Raw genomic sequence first — 18342 nt, 5'->3', positions numbered from 1 at the left:
CCGTTGCGCGAGAGCGACCGAATAGAACGGAAGAACGGAACGGAACGTTTGAGGCGAACGAATGAGCGGTTTCGTTCATTCCTCTGACTGAACTTTGTTTGGAGTTGATCAACTGATAAATAATAAAATTATTGTTGATAATAAAATAAAAATGATAAACAATCGGCCAAGTGTGTGTCAGAATACTCACATTATAGGAGTAGGTAGGTACATTGTTAAAATACAATTAAGCAATTTGTGTTTGTACACAAACAAAAAGCGCATACCTACCTAGCTACCTATATACCTACCTCCTTTCGTTTAGAATCGAATTATCTTGTAAATAAAATTACTATTATGTCAAGGACCAAATGATCAGCATTGATAGCTTTCAACCAACTTTCAACTGAGATTTTTTTTTAGATTTATTTAGATTATAATTAGGGGTCATCCATTAATTACGTCACACGAATTTCTAGGTTTTTTGACCCCTCCCCCCCCCCCCCTTGTCACATTTGGTCACATTTGGCAAACCCCTCCCCCCTAGTGTGACGTCACATTTTTTCTACGAAATCGCCAAATCGAATTAAGTAAGTACCTAAGTATTATTAATATTTTATCAAAATATTTTTGACGATATAAATATTAGTAATTTTATAACCCAAAACTGCTTAGGAAAGAAAATTAAAAGAATAATAACGATTATCGTTTTAAAAACTTGTTATTTAAATGTACAGCTAATAAAATAATTTAAAAAAAAAAATCGGTTACTGATGAAGTTAAAGTGACGTCACAAAGTTTGTGTCTCCCCCCTCCCCCATGTCACAATATGTCACATTTTCTTGACCCCCTCCCTCCCCCTAAACGTGTGACGTAATTAATGGATGACCCCTTATAGTCGAAATAAATCTAATGCTCTAAAAAAAACGAACTACTTATATATAAGTACAGATTAAAAAGTATATTTTGGCTTAATAAAACCTCCTCGGGTAAAGACGATGTTGCGTCAAAACTGCCAAATATGCGTCAAAAATCACGGCTTCAAAATTAAACATCTCAGTTTTATCAAAATTCCAGTTTTAATATATTTATGTCACAAATATCCATGGTTTTAGTTTAAGTAGGTATAGGTTTGCGGGGTTGCTGGTAAATCTTAAGTAAAAAATGGCAGCGTTGGATTTAGTGAGCATCGCGCAACCCCACTACATCCCAGGGTGAGAATTCATTTCAAATTATTCACAATGCGTTAGGCTGCCTTGCCACAGGGGCGGAGACAAGCGAAGAGGAGAGGAATCAACCCACAGCATTGGTTATCCACATCTCTTCTCCGCTCCGCTGGATTATAACCAATGCTATTGGTTAATTCCTCTCATCAGTAGAAAGGCAGCCTTAGGTATTCGGAGCCGCAGCAGAGCATCAGAGGGGCTACCGCGAAAACTGAAATTCGGAAATTGCGGGGATCTTTCTCTTTTACTCCAATGAAGGCGTAATTAGAGTGACAGAGAAAAATGCCCGCAATTTGCGAACTTCGATTTTCGCGGGTATAGTCCAGGTGTCTCCACACCTTCTGTCTGGCCTCCGATCTTGCACACAGACACATGCTTGAAATGAAAATGACAGATGCTTGTTTGCAACCTTTCATAAGCAAAACAGAAGCGAGGCGCCAGTGACGTAACGGATTACTTACCATACTTCACTTCTACTCGTTACCCAAGTAGCATGGAAGTGTCGGCAACATCAATATAGCAGCCAATTAAGAACTTAGAATGATTTAAGGGACGTATAAGAGTGTCAGAAAAGATTTAAGCTGTATAAAAGGTACTTTACAGACATTATACAGCTCAAGCTGTATAAAATCATTATAAAGGATTCTGCGGAAGCATGGGGTGCTTTATCAGAATATAAAAAATCTACTATAAAACTAAAAGTGTTGTGAGAGACTACAAGCTAATTCTATCGTAAAAGCTGTATACAGGCTGTATTGTAGTAACACTTGGCACTTTTAGCTGTACAAAAGTATCTGTCAACTCCGTTTTAAAACATTAAGTGTTGTGAAACACTACAAGCTAATTTTATCGTAAAAGCTGTATACAGGCTGTATTGTAGTATCACTTGGCACTTGTAGCTGTACAAATGTAAAGCTATTTCTTATGGCGTAATCTTACTCTCCTATAAGAATAGTAGTTGTATAACTTCTGTCTGTAAGGGTATTATAAAACCAAATGAATAAATGGCAGCTATAGTACAGCTTTTTTCTGTATTACTGATAGAGTCGCTTATAACAATCTTTTGGCGTAATTTTACACTCGTATAAGTATAGTAGTGTATTGATTTCTGAAAATAAGTGTATTATAAAGCTAAAGGAATATATGACAGTTACACTACAGGTTTTTTATTTGTTATGTACGGAGAACCGAAATACAGCCAAACGAATACAAGTATTCTATTATAAAGCTGTTTTAATTACAAAAGCTGTAAAAGACACTCCATTTATTACACAGCACAGCTACTAAGATTATAATGCTCTCCAACTATCCTGTAGGCTGTTTAAAAATTGTCGCCATTTTACAATAAAAAAAAAACGTATTTGTAATTATAATTAAAGAAATACTTGCAAATATTAAGCAGACTAACGCCGTGTTATGATTACCAGCTAAAATAAATGGTTTAGCCTTAGAATTAATATTTATAAATATTTTTGATACTCTAACCTTAAAAACAAACAGTAACTTTACCGATTTTTGATATTTTTCTTATGGTTTCTCTTTGTTATTTTGCAGGCGCGTAAAAATTTTGCCAGAAAAGATACACAGGTTCACAATAAATAATAATCCGCACTTACCAATAATGTAATATTCCATTCAAGTCCTGTATAATATTTACTTTTACTTTTACCATCCACTATAACACTTTATTGTCGCCATTACTATATTACGAATGAACAAGATTAAGACATTTTAGTTTCTTAAATGATTATTATTCTCTTGTAATTCTTTCTTATAACTCATTTAAAACTTATATTCTTATATCGTACTTTATAAGAGATTATCTGTAGTGTTAAGGTTTCCTGTTACACCGAAATATAGCTGTAATGCAGCTATTATGCAGCTTATATATTGCTTATACAGCTACTCTACAGCTCTAATAACGCCAAAGGCTGTATAATTTGGGCCCTTTTTTTACTTATAAGGGCTGTATAAGCGCTTATACAGCCTTTGTACCAGAGGCGTATTTACAAATTTGGCGCCCCGGGCCATTTTGATTTGCCGCCCCCCTTCATCAGTGACGATAAAGTATTTTATTTAAGAAAAAAAACCTGCAACAATTGCCTTTGAGGTGTGAAATTAATAAAAACTAAACATTTACCATTTACTCACATAGGCATTTACATTGTTTTCCTATGTACAAATTGGTTGACAAAATCATCAATGACGCTGTCGTAATTTAAAACGTTTGTCAGCTCAGCTTCTATATTAAGAAGAGCTAAGCTATTCCCGCGCTCTTCGCTGATAGTCGTACGTAGATAATTTTTTATTCTTTTGAGTGCAGAAAGGTGACGTCACTAATGTCACTATTCTAGATACAGATTTATATGGGCCGTTTTTGTGACTCAATGAAGATGCGACCTCGTTATATTTGCCTGATCTGATCGGTGACCGGTGGGTACTGCTGGATTTTGGCCATTGAGAATCAAGGTGAGGCATTGGCAGTCAGGCTGGATATAGCTAAGGAGTTCGGTCGGGTCTGGCATCGAGTCTGCTCGAGGGACTATGTTATACAAATGGATCGCTAGCTTTTTTTCCGGTAGACGCATATGAGCCGGAAGCTGCTCCGATTGTGTGGACATTATCGCTGGCGTTGCACTAGGTTCTGTGCTGTCATTGCTGCATATCAATGATAATCATTGCTATGCAGACGACAGTAGTAGGGATGCGTATTACACAGGCCGTGCCATTATCCCTCATTCTGTGGTGCTGGAAAGACATGAAAAGTATTGTATTTGTATCTGATATCGAGAGCACTCTATCTATACTGGTTTCGGCATTGGATCGGAACAATTTAGTGAGATTCAATACCACGAAGACACAAGAACCGCCCAATGTAGTCAGATGGGTCACAAATAATGTAGGTACGTAAGTGAAAACGCGAGCGTAGCGAGCGCGAAATTTTTTCGAGAAAATAGTAGGAAAATTTTTAGGGTTCCTTACTTCAAAAAGAAAAATACGGAACCCATATAGGATCACTTTGTTGTCCGTCCGGCCGTCTGTCTGTCTCAATATAAAGGGTCTTGACATGACAGAGGGCGGCAAAATCGACAAATAATGCTTGTTATTTAAATTTTACAAATAAATAGGGGTGCGACAAAATTCTGGTCTACCCTATCTGAACACCAAATAAAAAAATTTTGTGACCCAAATTTGCCGCCCCCTAAAATCTGCCGCACTAGGCTTCAGCCTACTCAGCCTAGTGGTAAATCCGGCACTGCGCCGTACTTATACTTCTTGAACGAAAATGTTGCTTAATTTAGGTACTTGTTGGTAGATATTGAAGCGTTTATTGTTGAAGCGTTCGTTTGTTTATTAATTTAAATGTCAATTAAAATATAATAAAAAATATAGCTAAGTTTGATTATAAAAGGCGCCCAGAAAAAGCCGCGAGGGGGCGGCTTCGCCGCCCCCCCGCGGCCTGCCGCCCCGGGCCATGGCCCCCTTGGCCCTAGGGTAAATACGCCCCTGCTTTGTACAGCCTAACTGTACAGCTTATAGTATACAAATAAACTTTAATACAGCTTATATACAGCTTGCAATGCTACTTGGGTATGGTGATGTACCATTTATAAACCAAACGTAACTTTCGCAACCACTTACAACGCCGGCATTTCAAAATCGACTTTACAAAACCGTAATAAAGTATTTTTTCCAATAACATTACAGTGATTAAGTACAACAAGAGCTTGCAAAGTTAGCGAAGCGTTAGTACTTTGTCGTTGTAAAGAGTTATATATGTTGTTAACGGACCATAGGGAACAATTTGGTATGGCACGGTATTATGTGCACAGACAGAGGTACAGAATTGAGTAACTTTATTTATTTGCAGCCGTAATCGCTTTTAGGTTTAAGAATAGGGCTGCCAATTTAATCTGTATTTATTACTGTAAACGGCAATTCAACAGTTTTGAGAAATACCTATACCTACCGCATTTTAAGTATAAGTACCTGGGGCTTGAAACCTATAATGGTTTCTGTACTATTATTTTACATTAGCTTCTACCCGCGACTTCGGCTGCGTGGATTGATGATGATGATTGATAAAAACTATTCCCTGGGCCGCAAACTGTCTTCACCAAATTTCATCTAAATCGTTTAGCGGTGTATGCGTGAAGTGACGTTTAGAGAGGCCATTAAACTAGAGTTAGAACAAGACAAGTCTACAACGATTTCATGATAGATAGGTATTAGGTACATACACTGTGCAAATATTATTTTAAACGTCAAACGTCTATGAAATTATGATGTACTAGCGACCCGCACCGGCTTCGCACGGGTTAACAAATTATACACCTAAACTTTCCTCAAGAATCACTCTATTGATAGGTGAAAACCGTATGAAAAATATTAAAATGCGTTCAGTAGTTTTTGAGTTTACCGCGAACATACAAACTAACACACAAACATACAGACGCGGCGGAGGACTTTATAAGGTGTAGTGACGGTAAATAACACTTGCACTGCGTATGCTATCGAAATCATTGCAGACTTTTCTTAGTCTTACTCTAGTCTTCATGCCAACCCTGTTTGCCAGCCTACAACAACAGCGTTGTTCCTAAAGATTGGTCCCACCGTTCACGCTGCTCAAATACAAATCTGTCTATTCTTTACAATATCACGTTGCATAAAAATGAATTTTGGATGCTCCAGTTCTGCTCCGGTTATTACGTAGATCTCTTTTGCATAAAAACATAAATAAAGTCGTGTTTTTTAGTGTAGTAAAAGCAAATACAGTATATGACCCGTTGAAAATCTAAGTCTGTCGTGATATAAGCGAGCCAAGTTAGTTATTAATGTATGTTTTTCTAGCACTCGCACTGTGCTGAGGTAAAAGAGGGGTAGGTACCTACCTAAAATGGTAGTATCCTATGTACTTTTTATGTTTACTAAAACGCATTCGTCACCCTCGCCATGGGCTGCCTTTCCACTGGGGCGAAGATTAGCGGAGATGAGAAACGTGCAAGAATCAACCAATGACATATATTGTAATCCAGCGGAACGCAGAAGACATGTGGATTACACCAATATTATTGTTTGATTTCCTCGATTGATTGTGCTCCCTAGTTATGTTATGACTCTCATAATTCTTGGTAACTGAAATATTTTTCAACGCCCTCAAATATACAGACACTTACTAGATGTTGACCGAGACAAATTATGAGGTAAACGTAATTCCCAGTTTTTATCCCTGACCCTATTCACCGCCGTTGACGGTATCTAGGTTTACGAATTGTCACTGTGGACGATGGTAATGAGCTAATGAGTAACTTTTATACTGACGTAATCGTCTGCTCGACAGATACACAGGGCACTGTCCAGAATACAAGTACCGCATCGGCGACACCTATGGCTCCACCACACACAAGATCCTTCTGGACCCGAACGTGCAGCACTCGGAGAGGCTCGTGTTATCCGACAGGACAGCTGATGACTTTCAAGTGAGAACTTACGCCTTTCTCTTTTTCTCGCATTTAGTTACTTTCCGGAAAGAGAGAAAAGGAATACTGGAAGGAGAGAAAAGGAATGCTGAAAGCCGTTTCAAAAATGTTGGTTGCTGATATGATTGCGTTCCTATATAAAATGAGGATTCTATTTGGTTTTAGTAGATGTTTCGGATAGAAAATATGGTTGTTTAGAACTTTACACTTAGGCTGCCCTTCCACTGTCCAGCGCACACTCCAGCGAAGCGGAAAAGAGATGTGGATTACAACGAATGCTATTAATTAGTTGATTCCCGCAGGTCTCCTCTCATCTCTTCCGTAGTGGAAAGGCATCCTTACTGTTCCGAATCAGATTTCATTTCAAGCATTTTTTTAACTATAATACCTAAGTACTCTCTGCTCCAAGCTATATTGCCTTCAGTCGTATATAAACATGTGCAATATGCTCTGTTCTTTCATGTCTAATATCTCTATGCTATATAAGGCATGAGACTGCTAATATATTAGCCCGATGTGTCACCAGGTATTCCGGCCAGCACAGACTGACGTGGATATTGTCAACGCGAGGTTTCGAAATGGTGATCCGGTGTATAAGCATCCGATGATACCAGGGTACGAAGGTGAGTGACATCTGACATTTTTTTTTAAACATTTCTTTTTCGCCATGCCAGTCAGGTTGAACCCACAAAACGCTTCTAGTCTCTGAACCTGATATTCCTATCCATTCTATCCAATAGGGTACAGACAGAGGGACGTAGCGCGAAAATATGTCGACGTCTTAAAAATAAAGAAAATTTGTAGTTATTATTCGTTTTAATTACGACGCGTATCTATTAACGGGAGCAAGAAAATAGATAACATAATACATATGTACCTACACGTAAAAGATATGAGTGGATGCGCTTTTATACCTACTGAATTAGTATGGGAGCGCTACATGACTCGAAAAGCGTCAACGCTCCTTCTACTTTGTAAATGATCTATGTGTAGAGCCTTTCCGAGGCATTGTGTAAAACTGTACCATGCAAATAAATAGTGGGCAGTGATTCATCGCTGGTTCTGAGTCAGCACAACCATCTGGATCTGGACCGGTTGGAACGGTCGTTTACTTATAGGACGGCCAAATACCTATATAGGTACTCAACTTTTCCTTAAAGTTTACGCTATTGTAAGATTTAATATGCTGTGATTAAGCACTGGAATTGTGTGTCTATGTAGATGTGTCACTAAGACATGCGTGCTGTTAGCAAGGGAAGGTTACGATTCTGTTTGATTTTGAAAACGCAGCAGACCTTTTGAAATTGTTGTTTGGAAACGGACTTTGTAAGAATCATACTAACAACGCAAAGTGAATTTCATCTGTGATTATCAACAAAACACGACGGTATTTTTCAATAGTTTGGCAACGGTATTTTAGTTTTACGTTGTTTTTTATGAGTACGGATTGGGGGTAAAAATGATATAATCCACCAGGCTTTCTACCTCGGTTAAATGCGCATTTCGGCCAACGTTACACCGTGCTCGCAACGGAGGCACTCTCCGAGTTCCAAAGGCAACAGCTCAACTCACGCGCGGCGGCAAACCAACTTGATAGAGTCCTTGACCTACAGGCAGGCAAAGGCACACCCTGGAACCTAGTCGACAGATTCGTAAGTGAAGAATATAATGCCCTAAATGCAGAATGCAGGTGATAAATGTGTGAAGACGGAAGAGAATGAATAGAAGACGAAGCATGCCAGATTGTAAAATGGATGGAAGGAAGCCAATTTATTTGTACGGGAGAGTTTACAAATGAAGTTTATAATTATTTTCTTCTCTCAGTCGGCGACGGCTGAATTCAAACTGCCTTTGGTGGCAGTCAGGCCAGAATGTGCTGGTATACTACGGAATTTACCTATGGATGAAGCAAAATTATCACCGGCATCGCACTCAATCAGTCCCTATTTCATGGAAGATGGACCAGACAAATTTATTAAGAAAGGTAAAATAGTGATTTGTAATCCAATCCAATAAAGATTTTTTATCCTCATCCAACGAAGACTTAGGATATGATGATAACCATTCAAGAAATTTATGCATAACTGATCTCCTCCAAGTTCGGTATATAATGTAAACTTTTTTTGTTTTAACATGAAATAAAGTATCTGGCCATTTTTTTTTGTGGTCTTGTCATTTTGGCATTTAGATTGTTATTAGTTATTTTAGTTTTAGCAACCGTTAAATTTATATTTTGGTATTTCTCGATGAGTTACTCAAAAATTCACTCTTCTTTTGTAAGATCCCAAATATGGGGTTTTAATCCTGCACAGTCAGCCCGTAAGTTACGACATGGACACGGCGTTAAATTGCATAACAAGTAATTTGTTTATAATATGGTTTACGAAATAATATTAATGACATTAAATTTATAGGTTTCGCGGGTCATGTACCGTACGGATTCCAGCGATTTGGCGAGAGCTCAAAGAAACTAACTAACTCTGCACTCTGTGACTTTTCGTCTAACTACAGGCGAAGGCAGAGTACCGAGTGGGCGCCTGTAAATGTAGTCAAGTAAGTTTCAATATAATTTTTGATGTTGCATTTGATTGTGGTCATCTATTTACCGGTATCGATTATATCAGAATAATCGATTCTGAATTTAAGTTGTAAACTCTAGCAACATCGAGTTATTTTTTACAGTAGCAAGTTGAATACGTGTAGACCATAGAGTATAGATTTATGGACTGTCATTGTCAAAGTGACGAATTTAGTTTATCACACGCGCAACGCTATTTATTACCCTTTACCCGTGCAATATTAAATAGTCTTAAAAATGGCTAAAAAGAAACTCTTACCAAATCTCTCTAAAGAGGAGAAAATGGTGATAGTGATATCAGAGATCATACAAGAGTTGTTGGTCGCTCATCGTCAAGGGAAAGACGTTAACCTAAACAAGATGAAGACGCGTATTTCTTCGAAATACGGTCTAGGGACGTCTCCTCGTTTGGTGGATATCATAGCGGCGGTGCCGGCAGATTCTAAGAGTATATTGGTGCCTAAATTGAAGGCTAAGCCTATACGCACGGCGTCAGGGATCGCGGTGGTCGCGGTGATGTGTAAGCCTCACAGATGTCCGCACATAAACTTCACGGGGAACATTTGCGTGTACTGCCCGGGCGGGCCGGACTCGGACTTCGAGTACTCGACGCAGAGCTACACGGGGTACGAGCCGACGTCGATGCGCGCGATCCGGGCGCGCTACAACCCGTACTTGCAGACCCGCCATCGCGTGGAGCAACTGAAGCAACTCGGGCACAGTGTGGATAAGGTGGAGTTCATCGTTATGGGCGGCACCTTCATGAGCTTGCCGGAGGACTACAGGGACTACTTTATTAGGTAAGTTTTACGAAACCAACATAGTGCAATACAAATCAATACAATTTTATATAACAATGTCATCCTCCGCATCTCTTTGTCTGAATGCCTGTATGTTTGCGATAAACGCAAAAAGTACGGAACAGATTTTCATGCGCTCTTTACCTATCAGTAGAGTGATTCTTGAGGAAGGTTTAGGAGTATAATTTGTTAAGGTTGTTCTAACCCATGTAAAGCCGGGGCGAGTCACAAGTAAACAAAACAGTTTTGTTTCTTCAATGAATCCACCACCACCACCAACAGAGTTGCAGTTTAATGTCAGTGCCTAATTTAGCTCTCCTGCAGTTGAGCCTCTTAACTTTGCACTGATAGACAGTCAGGTTTTCAAGGGCCGGAACCTTTTCCCTATCTTGCCAGTGTCACCTCATGCAGAATATTCCAAATTTATTACCGGCTTCGTACAGCTTACACAAAACCTTAACAAATTATACACCTAAACCTTCCTCAAGAATCACTCTTGATAGATGAAAACCAAAAATGAAAAAAAACCCACTCATTTTCAAGTTTATCGTGAACATACATACACACAATCAGACAGATGAGGCAGGGGACTTTGTTTTATAAGGTGTACTGATTATTTGATATACATTGTTTTGCTTCACTACCATGTATCGTTTCAGGAATCTCCATGATGCCCTCTCCGGTCACACATCAAGTTGTGTTGCTGAGGCCGTAAAATATTCGGAGAGGGCCAAGACCAAGTGCATCGGAATCACTATTGAGACTAGACCGGATTATTGTTTGCAGAGGCATATGAGTGACATGCTCAACTATGGGTGTACCAGGTACCAAGGACTTAAAATTAAACTTATTTATCTTTTAAAGTTTTATTGTATGGCAGCCTTTTTGCATAAACTAATCTCTTTAGTTTTTCTGAATATCACATTATCCTGAAGTTATCTTCAATAACAGATGGATAGACAACCAAAGCGGCCTGTAAGTATTCCGTTAACCTAGTTTGGTATAGAGCAGGCTCAATCTGTAGAACGTGTATTGAGCTTTGCCTTCGCAGGCTACAGTTTTCTGTAAGAAACAGTATTTGCTCCCAGTTTACACCATCATTGAGTTTCTTAACTTCAAACTCGGGTAAATCCATCTGTCAGATTATGCGATTTTGGTATTAAGAAAAGGTAATAGGGTAGATATTTGCTGAGAGGGCCGAATGGATTTACCTGAGTTTGAAGCTAAGCGACACAATTCGTAGTAATGCTCCCATTCCTAAAACCAGTGGTATACAATAAGAGATAGCTCTGAAACCATCCATAATACTTGTTTAAATGTTATAACAGGTTGGAAATAGGTGTGCAGTCTGTGTATGAGGATATAGCCAGAGACACCAACAGAGGACACACTGTGAAGGCTGTCTGTGAGAACTTCAACTTGGCTAAAGATGCTGGTTACAAGGCAAGTCTATTTAATCCCATCCAACATGTGATCAGTGATCACATATTCATATCATATCTCACAGAGTTACATTATAATATAATCCTGCGTGAGTTCTGATAAGGTTATATACATATTGTGTATAATTCACATTGTATATAATAGGAGAATTGAATTTAGAGACATGGTACAGTGAGCAGCACAAGTAACTAGCTAAGCAGGCAACATAACGTTTTTGCGAATAAAAGCGTCTGTACATCATTTTGTCTGCTTAGGACAAAAGCAATATGCCTAAGAAATTTAGGACAAGTTTTTGTAAACTTAAACATTCCTTCCTATTCATTATTCACCACACAAATTCAGCTAGAGGAATTAAAACATCATTATATTTACAGATAGTCGTCCACATGATGCCAGACCTTCCCAACGTGGATTTCGAACGTGACGTCGAACAATTCATTGAGTTCTTCGAGAACCCCGCATTCAGGGCAGATGGCCTAAAGATCTACCCAACTCTGGTCATCAGAGGAACCGGCCTGTACGAGCTGTGGAAGACAGGGCGGTACAGGAGTTACCCGCCTTCGACTTTGGTTGATCTGATTGCCAAGATTCTGGCGTTGGTGCCTCCTTGGACTAGGGTTTACAGGTGATTGTGTTTTTCTACTTAATGGGTGGGGTTTAAAGTCAAATGATCGCAACAATTTGGGGAAATAGTACCAAATGACATGTATGTAACAGTGATAAAAAATATAACTTTAGACCCCGCTATCGGAGGTGCAAATTGGTAGCTGTCAAGTTCTTAGGGATGGGTAAACATTAATTTGTAATGTCGATAATTATACTCGTAGCTATATGTCAATATTTTTTCTTTACCATAATGAGAGTCTAAGACTTTAATTAAACGTGTTTATTTTATAAAACAGGGTCGGCCTAAAGCAAAGGAGGTGCAATAAAGACAGAAAATTTTTGACCAAAAGTGCAAAATATATAGGAATCGTAAAAGATTAAGAATAATTTCATTCAAAACGCTAAACGCGTAAAAAAATGTCTTTCTTTGCACCTCCTTTGCTTTAGGCGGACCCTGTTTTATAAAATAAACACGTTTAATTAAAGTCTTAGACTCTCATTATGGTAAAGAAAAAATATCGACATATAGCTATAATAATCGACATTTCAAATTAATGTTTACCCATCCCTAAGAACTTGACAGCTACCAATTTGCACCTCCGATAGTGGGGTCTACATATAAGCAAGCAAATTTAAATGTTTTTCTTATCATCTAATATATATATTAATACAGTAAAATTATACATTTTGCGTTTGCGTCAAATCCGGTAGTTCTGATTTTTTTCGAAAGGCTTTATCTCGGAAAATATTAGATGTACAGAGACAATTCTAGTGTCTTATTGTAGCAAATTTAGTCTACTTTAAAAATGCCCTAGGAAGTTACTATCAAAAACTAGTACTTCAGGGTTATAATCGCCCAAATTAAAAAAAATTGCGGTTTATTAGATTTTTGACAAAGTTGCGTTCGGCGCTCGAGGTCACAAACTTGGATTATTCATTGGGCCGACATCATAAACAAGTCTGCAAAAAATCAGAACTACCGGATTTGACGCAAAAGAGCCAGGTTACAAAATTCGACAAAGTTACTGGATTATATATAGATATTTGTATTTTTTGAATGCAAAGTCTTGCAATCTTACGAAATCTCAATCTTGCGCGTTTAATTATAATTGTGACTAGCGCTAATGCCTGCCAGCTACCATACTGTCTTATTATACCTAATTCCGAAACGATAGGTAAGGAAAGGATCCCGACATCAATTATTTTAATGTGTTTACAGGGTGCAACGCGACATCCCGATGCCATTAGTCTCTAGCGGCGTAGAACACGGCAATTTAAGAGAGCTAGCACTTGCTCGCATGGCAGACCTGGGCACGGACTGTCGCGACGTCCGCACCAGGGAGGTCGGCATACAGGAGATACACAACCGAGTGCGGCCTTATGAGGTATGTGTCACTCTGCGTTTAATTTTGTATTAGTTTGGTTTAACTTCTGAGGGCTCGGACGAAAACCTTTAAATCAATGTGGATGGTGCATCTAAGTATTTTGGAACCTGTCTCTTTCTGCAGGTAGATGCAAAACTAATGTAACGCCATTCAAGATTAGTATCTCCTGCCTTAAGTGATGGGTTAGATGGGATATCCACCTTCATTAAAAGATCCTTCAGCTCTCACAAGCGCTTCGCCGCACCGGTTATAATATTCCTCAAGTTGTCAAATTTACTGCGACAATATTTTGCATTAGGTTGGTACTTCACACGTTCTTTTTGGTTTGAGAAAATTAATCATGATGTACTTTCAAGGTGGAGCTTATCCGTCGCGATTACGTCGCTAACGGCGGTTGGGAGACGTTCCTCGCGTACGAGGACCCGGACCAAGACATCCTAGTAGGGTTGCTGAGGCTCAGGAAATGTGCCAGTGACACTTACCGTCCTGAGCTGAAGCCCGGACCCGGCGCGGACTTCAAGCAGTGCAGTGTGGTTAGGGAGTTGCACGTGTATGGCAGCGTTGTGCCGGTGAGTTCTTCTATATACATATTTTTGTGTCCATACACAAATAATAACTAAAATAACCAACAGATTGAGAGACGTCCTTCGCTTACCAGGATTCGGACCAAGTTTTCCAATTAGGGTTGCTAAATGAGACAGTGACGCTTGCCGCCCGGAGCTGCAATAATTTTAGTACAAGCTATGGTTTTGTACTAAAATGATGGCAGCGTTTGGTAGTAGATTGGCAATCAAACTGTCATTTTAGTGTGTAGAATACCTACAACTGAAGTAGCGCTTGTTTGGTGCATAAAGGTTTTGTGGTAACTCGATTGTCAAATATTAGCGCTTTAACTCGTTACCATACTACTGCAGCACTTGACATTGAGCAGCATTCTTATGTGCCTTAGTATTCCTTTGTCTATGATTGTACTCACAATAGTCTAAACACCTTTGTAAACACCATTATCATTTTTCAGGTAAACGCCCGCGACCCAACCAAATTCCAGCACCAAGGTTTCGGAATGCTCTTCATGGAGGAGGCGGAGCGTATCGCGCGCGAAGAGCACGGCTCTGACAAAATGGCCGTCATATCGGGCGTGGGCACGCGCAACTACTACGCCAAGATCGGTTACAAGCTCGAGGGGCCTTATATGGTCAAGCTGCTTTGAATAAAACATACTGACAAATCGTCTTTCATTTTTCTATGTCTGATATAAAATATTCTGTTAAAGACATGAGTTTAACTTAGAATAAAAGCCTTTTATTTCAGCTGCGATAATTCATTTGTTGAACGCCATTTTGAATACATAAGTAGTAAGGTAAGATGGCGGACATAACGGGCGTGGCCACACGTAACTACATAATATATAACGCCAAGATATATGGTCAAGTCGCTTTGAATAAAGTGTACCGTGTTTAATTTATTTTTAGTTTTAGAGTAAATGTCAAATATATTTAACATTTCATTTGACAGTGACAGTCAGTACCTACATTGAATATACCTATCTAAGTAATGTAGCAAAATGTTAGAGTAAAGTATGAAATGAATTAGTATTAGTATACTTTAGGCGTTTTAAGCAATTGTTCAATTTGTGGCACAGCGAATTGTTTAAGCGCTTTTTATGGTCACTGCGCCGCACGCTTTGATAAAAAACCGGCCAAGTGCGAGTCGGACTCGCGTTTCCAGGGTTCCGTACATAAGTCCGACTCACGCTTGACTGCACATTTCTAATAGGTTTTCCTGTCATCTATAGGTAAAGAACTATTTTGTGTATTTTTTTCAAAAATTTAGACCCAGTAGTTTCGGAGATAAAGGGGGGGGGATGGTCATTTTTAGGCAATTTTCTTAAATAACTTCGAACCTATGTATTTTAAAATTATAAAAAAAATATGTCCATATTTGGGTCACTAATTTACATATGTGTACCAAATTTCAACTTAATTGGTCCAGTAGTTTCCGAGAAAACAGGCTATGACAGACGGACAGACAGACAGACGCACGAGTGATCCTATAAGGGTTCCGTTTTTTCCTTTTGAGGTACGGAACCCTAAAAACAAATGGTGGACTATTTGGCATACTCGAAGTCCGATATCTTGGTCCAATGTCACTCTCACTAAGCAAAATGTGAGACGCAAATACATATTGGACAACGAAATTGGACAGGTGGAATACCACCCTAAGGGACGAAAGCTTGTGAAGCTTGGCGTCATTTTACATACGTAACGTCTTTGAATTAAGGTTCTTGGTCTCATGTGCAAGTACTGGGGAACGATTTTTGAAATTCGATCGCTCGATTTCGTCACTCGAAAATCGGTGGAAAACTCGTGGAAAACGGCGAAATGCTAATTTTTGAAATACGAGCGATAGAAATTTGGAATCGAGTGGTATTGACCACTCGTTTTCAATTCTATTAGTAGAATTTAAATGCCTAGTAGTGGAAATATTATTCAACGAAATACACGAAATCGAGCAGTCGAATTTCAAAAATCGGCCCCCTGATCCAGGCTAGGATCCAGATCCTAGCCTTGTTGCCTATTCTGTCCTAACCACAGAAAGAAAACGTTTTTTTTTCTGTTTTGTGACCCTATCCTAACATTCCTATTGTATCCTATCCTTCCAGGCCTGACCCTCCTCTCTCCATCAACCCCACCGAGATCTATCACAAGCACGTCGGCATGATACCGAACTACGCCGGGCACGTGCCTGGGTGCCTGTTCAGGTAATAATACTCTCGGTCTAAGCTAACTCTGCATCGACTTTCACGTGTCAAAGTGTGGTCACCTTGTAGAACCACTTCCCGGTGTCTAACTCAGTCTTAGAGCATTTAATAACTGGAGCCGCCTTTAAGAGCTTACACTTATGCCGAAAACCTTGCACAATTGTGCAAACTTTTGCATGGACTGACATGGCTATTTGTACGTTACGTACAAATCATGTAGAAATAGCAATACATTTGACGTCCCCTCCCCCGCAAAAATTGGCAGAGTGTTTTGTACAGAAAATGACAGCCCTGACGTCTCCAGTTACTAAATGCTCTAAGAACTCGGTTGAAATTTGAAGTACTTCCGTCATTACGATTGCAATGCAATAATGTATGCTAAAATGAAGCTGTAATCAAAGCAACTCCTCGATGGAAAAACAAAACCATCGAGTTTGGGCTCATTAGAAAGGTCTTGAGGACTTACATAATTGCAAAATGAGGAAAAGTACAGTCAACAATAAAAATGTGTGTCACTAAATATTATGTTTGACTGTTTTCACAGAAAGTTGACGTTGATAATTCCACACTTTGTATAGTTTAATGCAGAGTTATCTTAGTCCGACCTTTACGCATTATACCTATAGTTTTTAGTTTGATTTTGCCACGTAAAATGGTTTTATCCTCCTAAGGCCCAAGGTCCTACCTATAGTACTTATTCAGTTCAATGAAAATTTAATCATATTCGATTGCAACAGAATTGCTTTTGCTTTGTTTCGTTCAGTTTTTAAACAACGCAATATCAACTCTATTTCCTACATACACTAAAGGTTGAAAATTTCTGTGGCAAATTTTGCATTATTCATTTCTACGGCTGGGCCTTAGCAGTGTTGGCCGAAAGTTAATGCGAATTGAAAATGTTGGCCATTAACCATTGTAAATTGAACCTTAAACCGTAACGGACGATTACAGTTTACGATTCAGTTTATAATGGTTAATGGCCAGCATTTTCAATTTGCATTAACTTTCGGCCAACACTGGGCCTTAGGTTAGGAGGATATAAGTTTGACCCGATTGTGTTTCTGTGGCATCGCATTATTTTCAGTTGTAGAGAACCTTTCCTGTATATTTTTATACATCTAATTAAAAATGTACCTAGTGTGTCCACGGGGATTGCTTTGTGTATAGGTATCTAATATTTTTTTTTGTGAAATACTTCAGTTTTAACTAAGATTTGTTTGATTGTAGGTATAATAAATATCACACTAAACGGGTATCAGATGTACCGATTGTCACGGTACGATATTTTTTTGTTGAAAGTTTACAACAGTCGTCTTTAAACTTTTCTGACCTTTAGGGACATTTAAGTATTTATTTTTTAAGAAGGTCCCAAATTATTTGACTTGAAATTCTTCATCGTTGAGCTGATATGATAGCGATTCGTGAGACTCCACTTATCTCATTCTCATAATGAGTGTTAATTTGCCACCAACAGTTTACTAAAATTAGAATGTTTATTTGATTACAGATTTCAGGCCTGTGCAAGTGTGCACACCGGATGCGTGTGTGTATTTAGACGTACACGTGCGCGTTGTAATATACAGACCCTTTTGAGAGACGGCACACCGCTTGCGTGCACGGCCTCAACAATTTAGCGCACATGTATGTACGTGCCCATCTACGCACACGCAGCCGGTGTGCTCTCGCCTTTCAAATATTGCACGTCTAAGATCCGAAAACTTCACTAATGCATGTAAAAGGGGCTTTACATAGCTACGTTTTTTACCTACGTTTCTGTGCATTGCATTTATTTACTTACCCAGGACGGCTGCAAAGGTCTACTCATAAAACAACATTGATATTGATTTCTAGATTTGGCAAGACGTACGGGAATGATACTCGCGACGCGAAACGCTGGCTCCGCGGCAACTTCCAATCTTGATTGTGAAGCTTAGGCGAAAGGATTAAAGACGAAAATTGAATGTGCTTGTTTTTGAAACGGAATTAAAATGATGTAAATGTTTTTAATGCGAGTGATTTATTTGTTATTTTATGTACTTGTAGGAGTTTGGTTCGAAACATTGCTGCAAGTAGCTGAAATGGTC

General features: G+C 39.0%; 2 protein-coding genes across 4 annotated transcripts; both read left to right on the top strand.

Annotated features, from left to right (window-relative positions):
• Positions 1–998: 998 nt before the first annotated feature.
• On the top strand, positions 999–18260 carry LOC134804293 (CIMIP2 protein CG18335-like). Of its 2 annotated transcripts, XM_063777296.1 has the most exons (8): positions 999–1193; positions 6547–6685; positions 7212–7308; positions 8162–8337; positions 8510–8669; positions 9100–9238; positions 16160–16258; positions 18110–18260. In XM_063777296.1, the coding sequence occupies exons 1-8, from the start codon at positions 1144–1146 to the stop codon at positions 18177–18179; spliced, it is 930 nt and encodes a 309-aa protein (XP_063633366.1). In that variant the 5' UTR covers positions 999–1143; the 3' UTR covers positions 18180–18260. The 2 variants fall into 2 exon arrangements, with proteins under 2 accessions (XP_063633366.1, XP_063633367.1); XM_063777297.1 differs by lacking the exons at positions 8162–8337; positions 8510–8669 and having other exon boundaries at positions 1001–1193; positions 18110–18214.
• On the top strand, positions 9382–14745 carry LOC134804277 (elongator complex protein 3). 2 transcript variants are annotated; one of them, XM_063777270.1, is made up of 7 exons: positions 9382–10063; positions 10723–10887; positions 11392–11506; positions 11881–12131; positions 13332–13497; positions 13854–14066; positions 14516–14745. In XM_063777270.1, exons 1-7 carry the CDS (start codon positions 9501–9503, stop codon positions 14705–14707), a joined length of 1665 nt encoding a protein of 554 aa, XP_063633340.1. In that variant the 5' UTR covers positions 9382–9500; the 3' UTR covers positions 14708–14745. The 2 variants fall into 2 exon arrangements, with proteins under 2 accessions (XP_063633340.1, XP_063633339.1); XM_063777269.1 differs by having other exon boundaries at positions 9384–10063; positions 11392–11510; positions 11885–12131.
• Positions 18261–18342: the final 82 nt, after the last annotated feature.

Source organism: Cydia splendana, chromosome Z (genome assembly GCF_910591565.1).
Source record: "Cydia splendana chromosome Z, ilCydSple1.2, whole genome shotgun sequence".
Taxonomy (NCBI): Eukaryota; Metazoa; Arthropoda; class Insecta; order Lepidoptera; family Tortricidae; genus Cydia; species Cydia splendana.
Note: the sequence above shows the minus strand (reverse complement) of the source record. Positions and strands in the feature narration are given on the sequence as shown.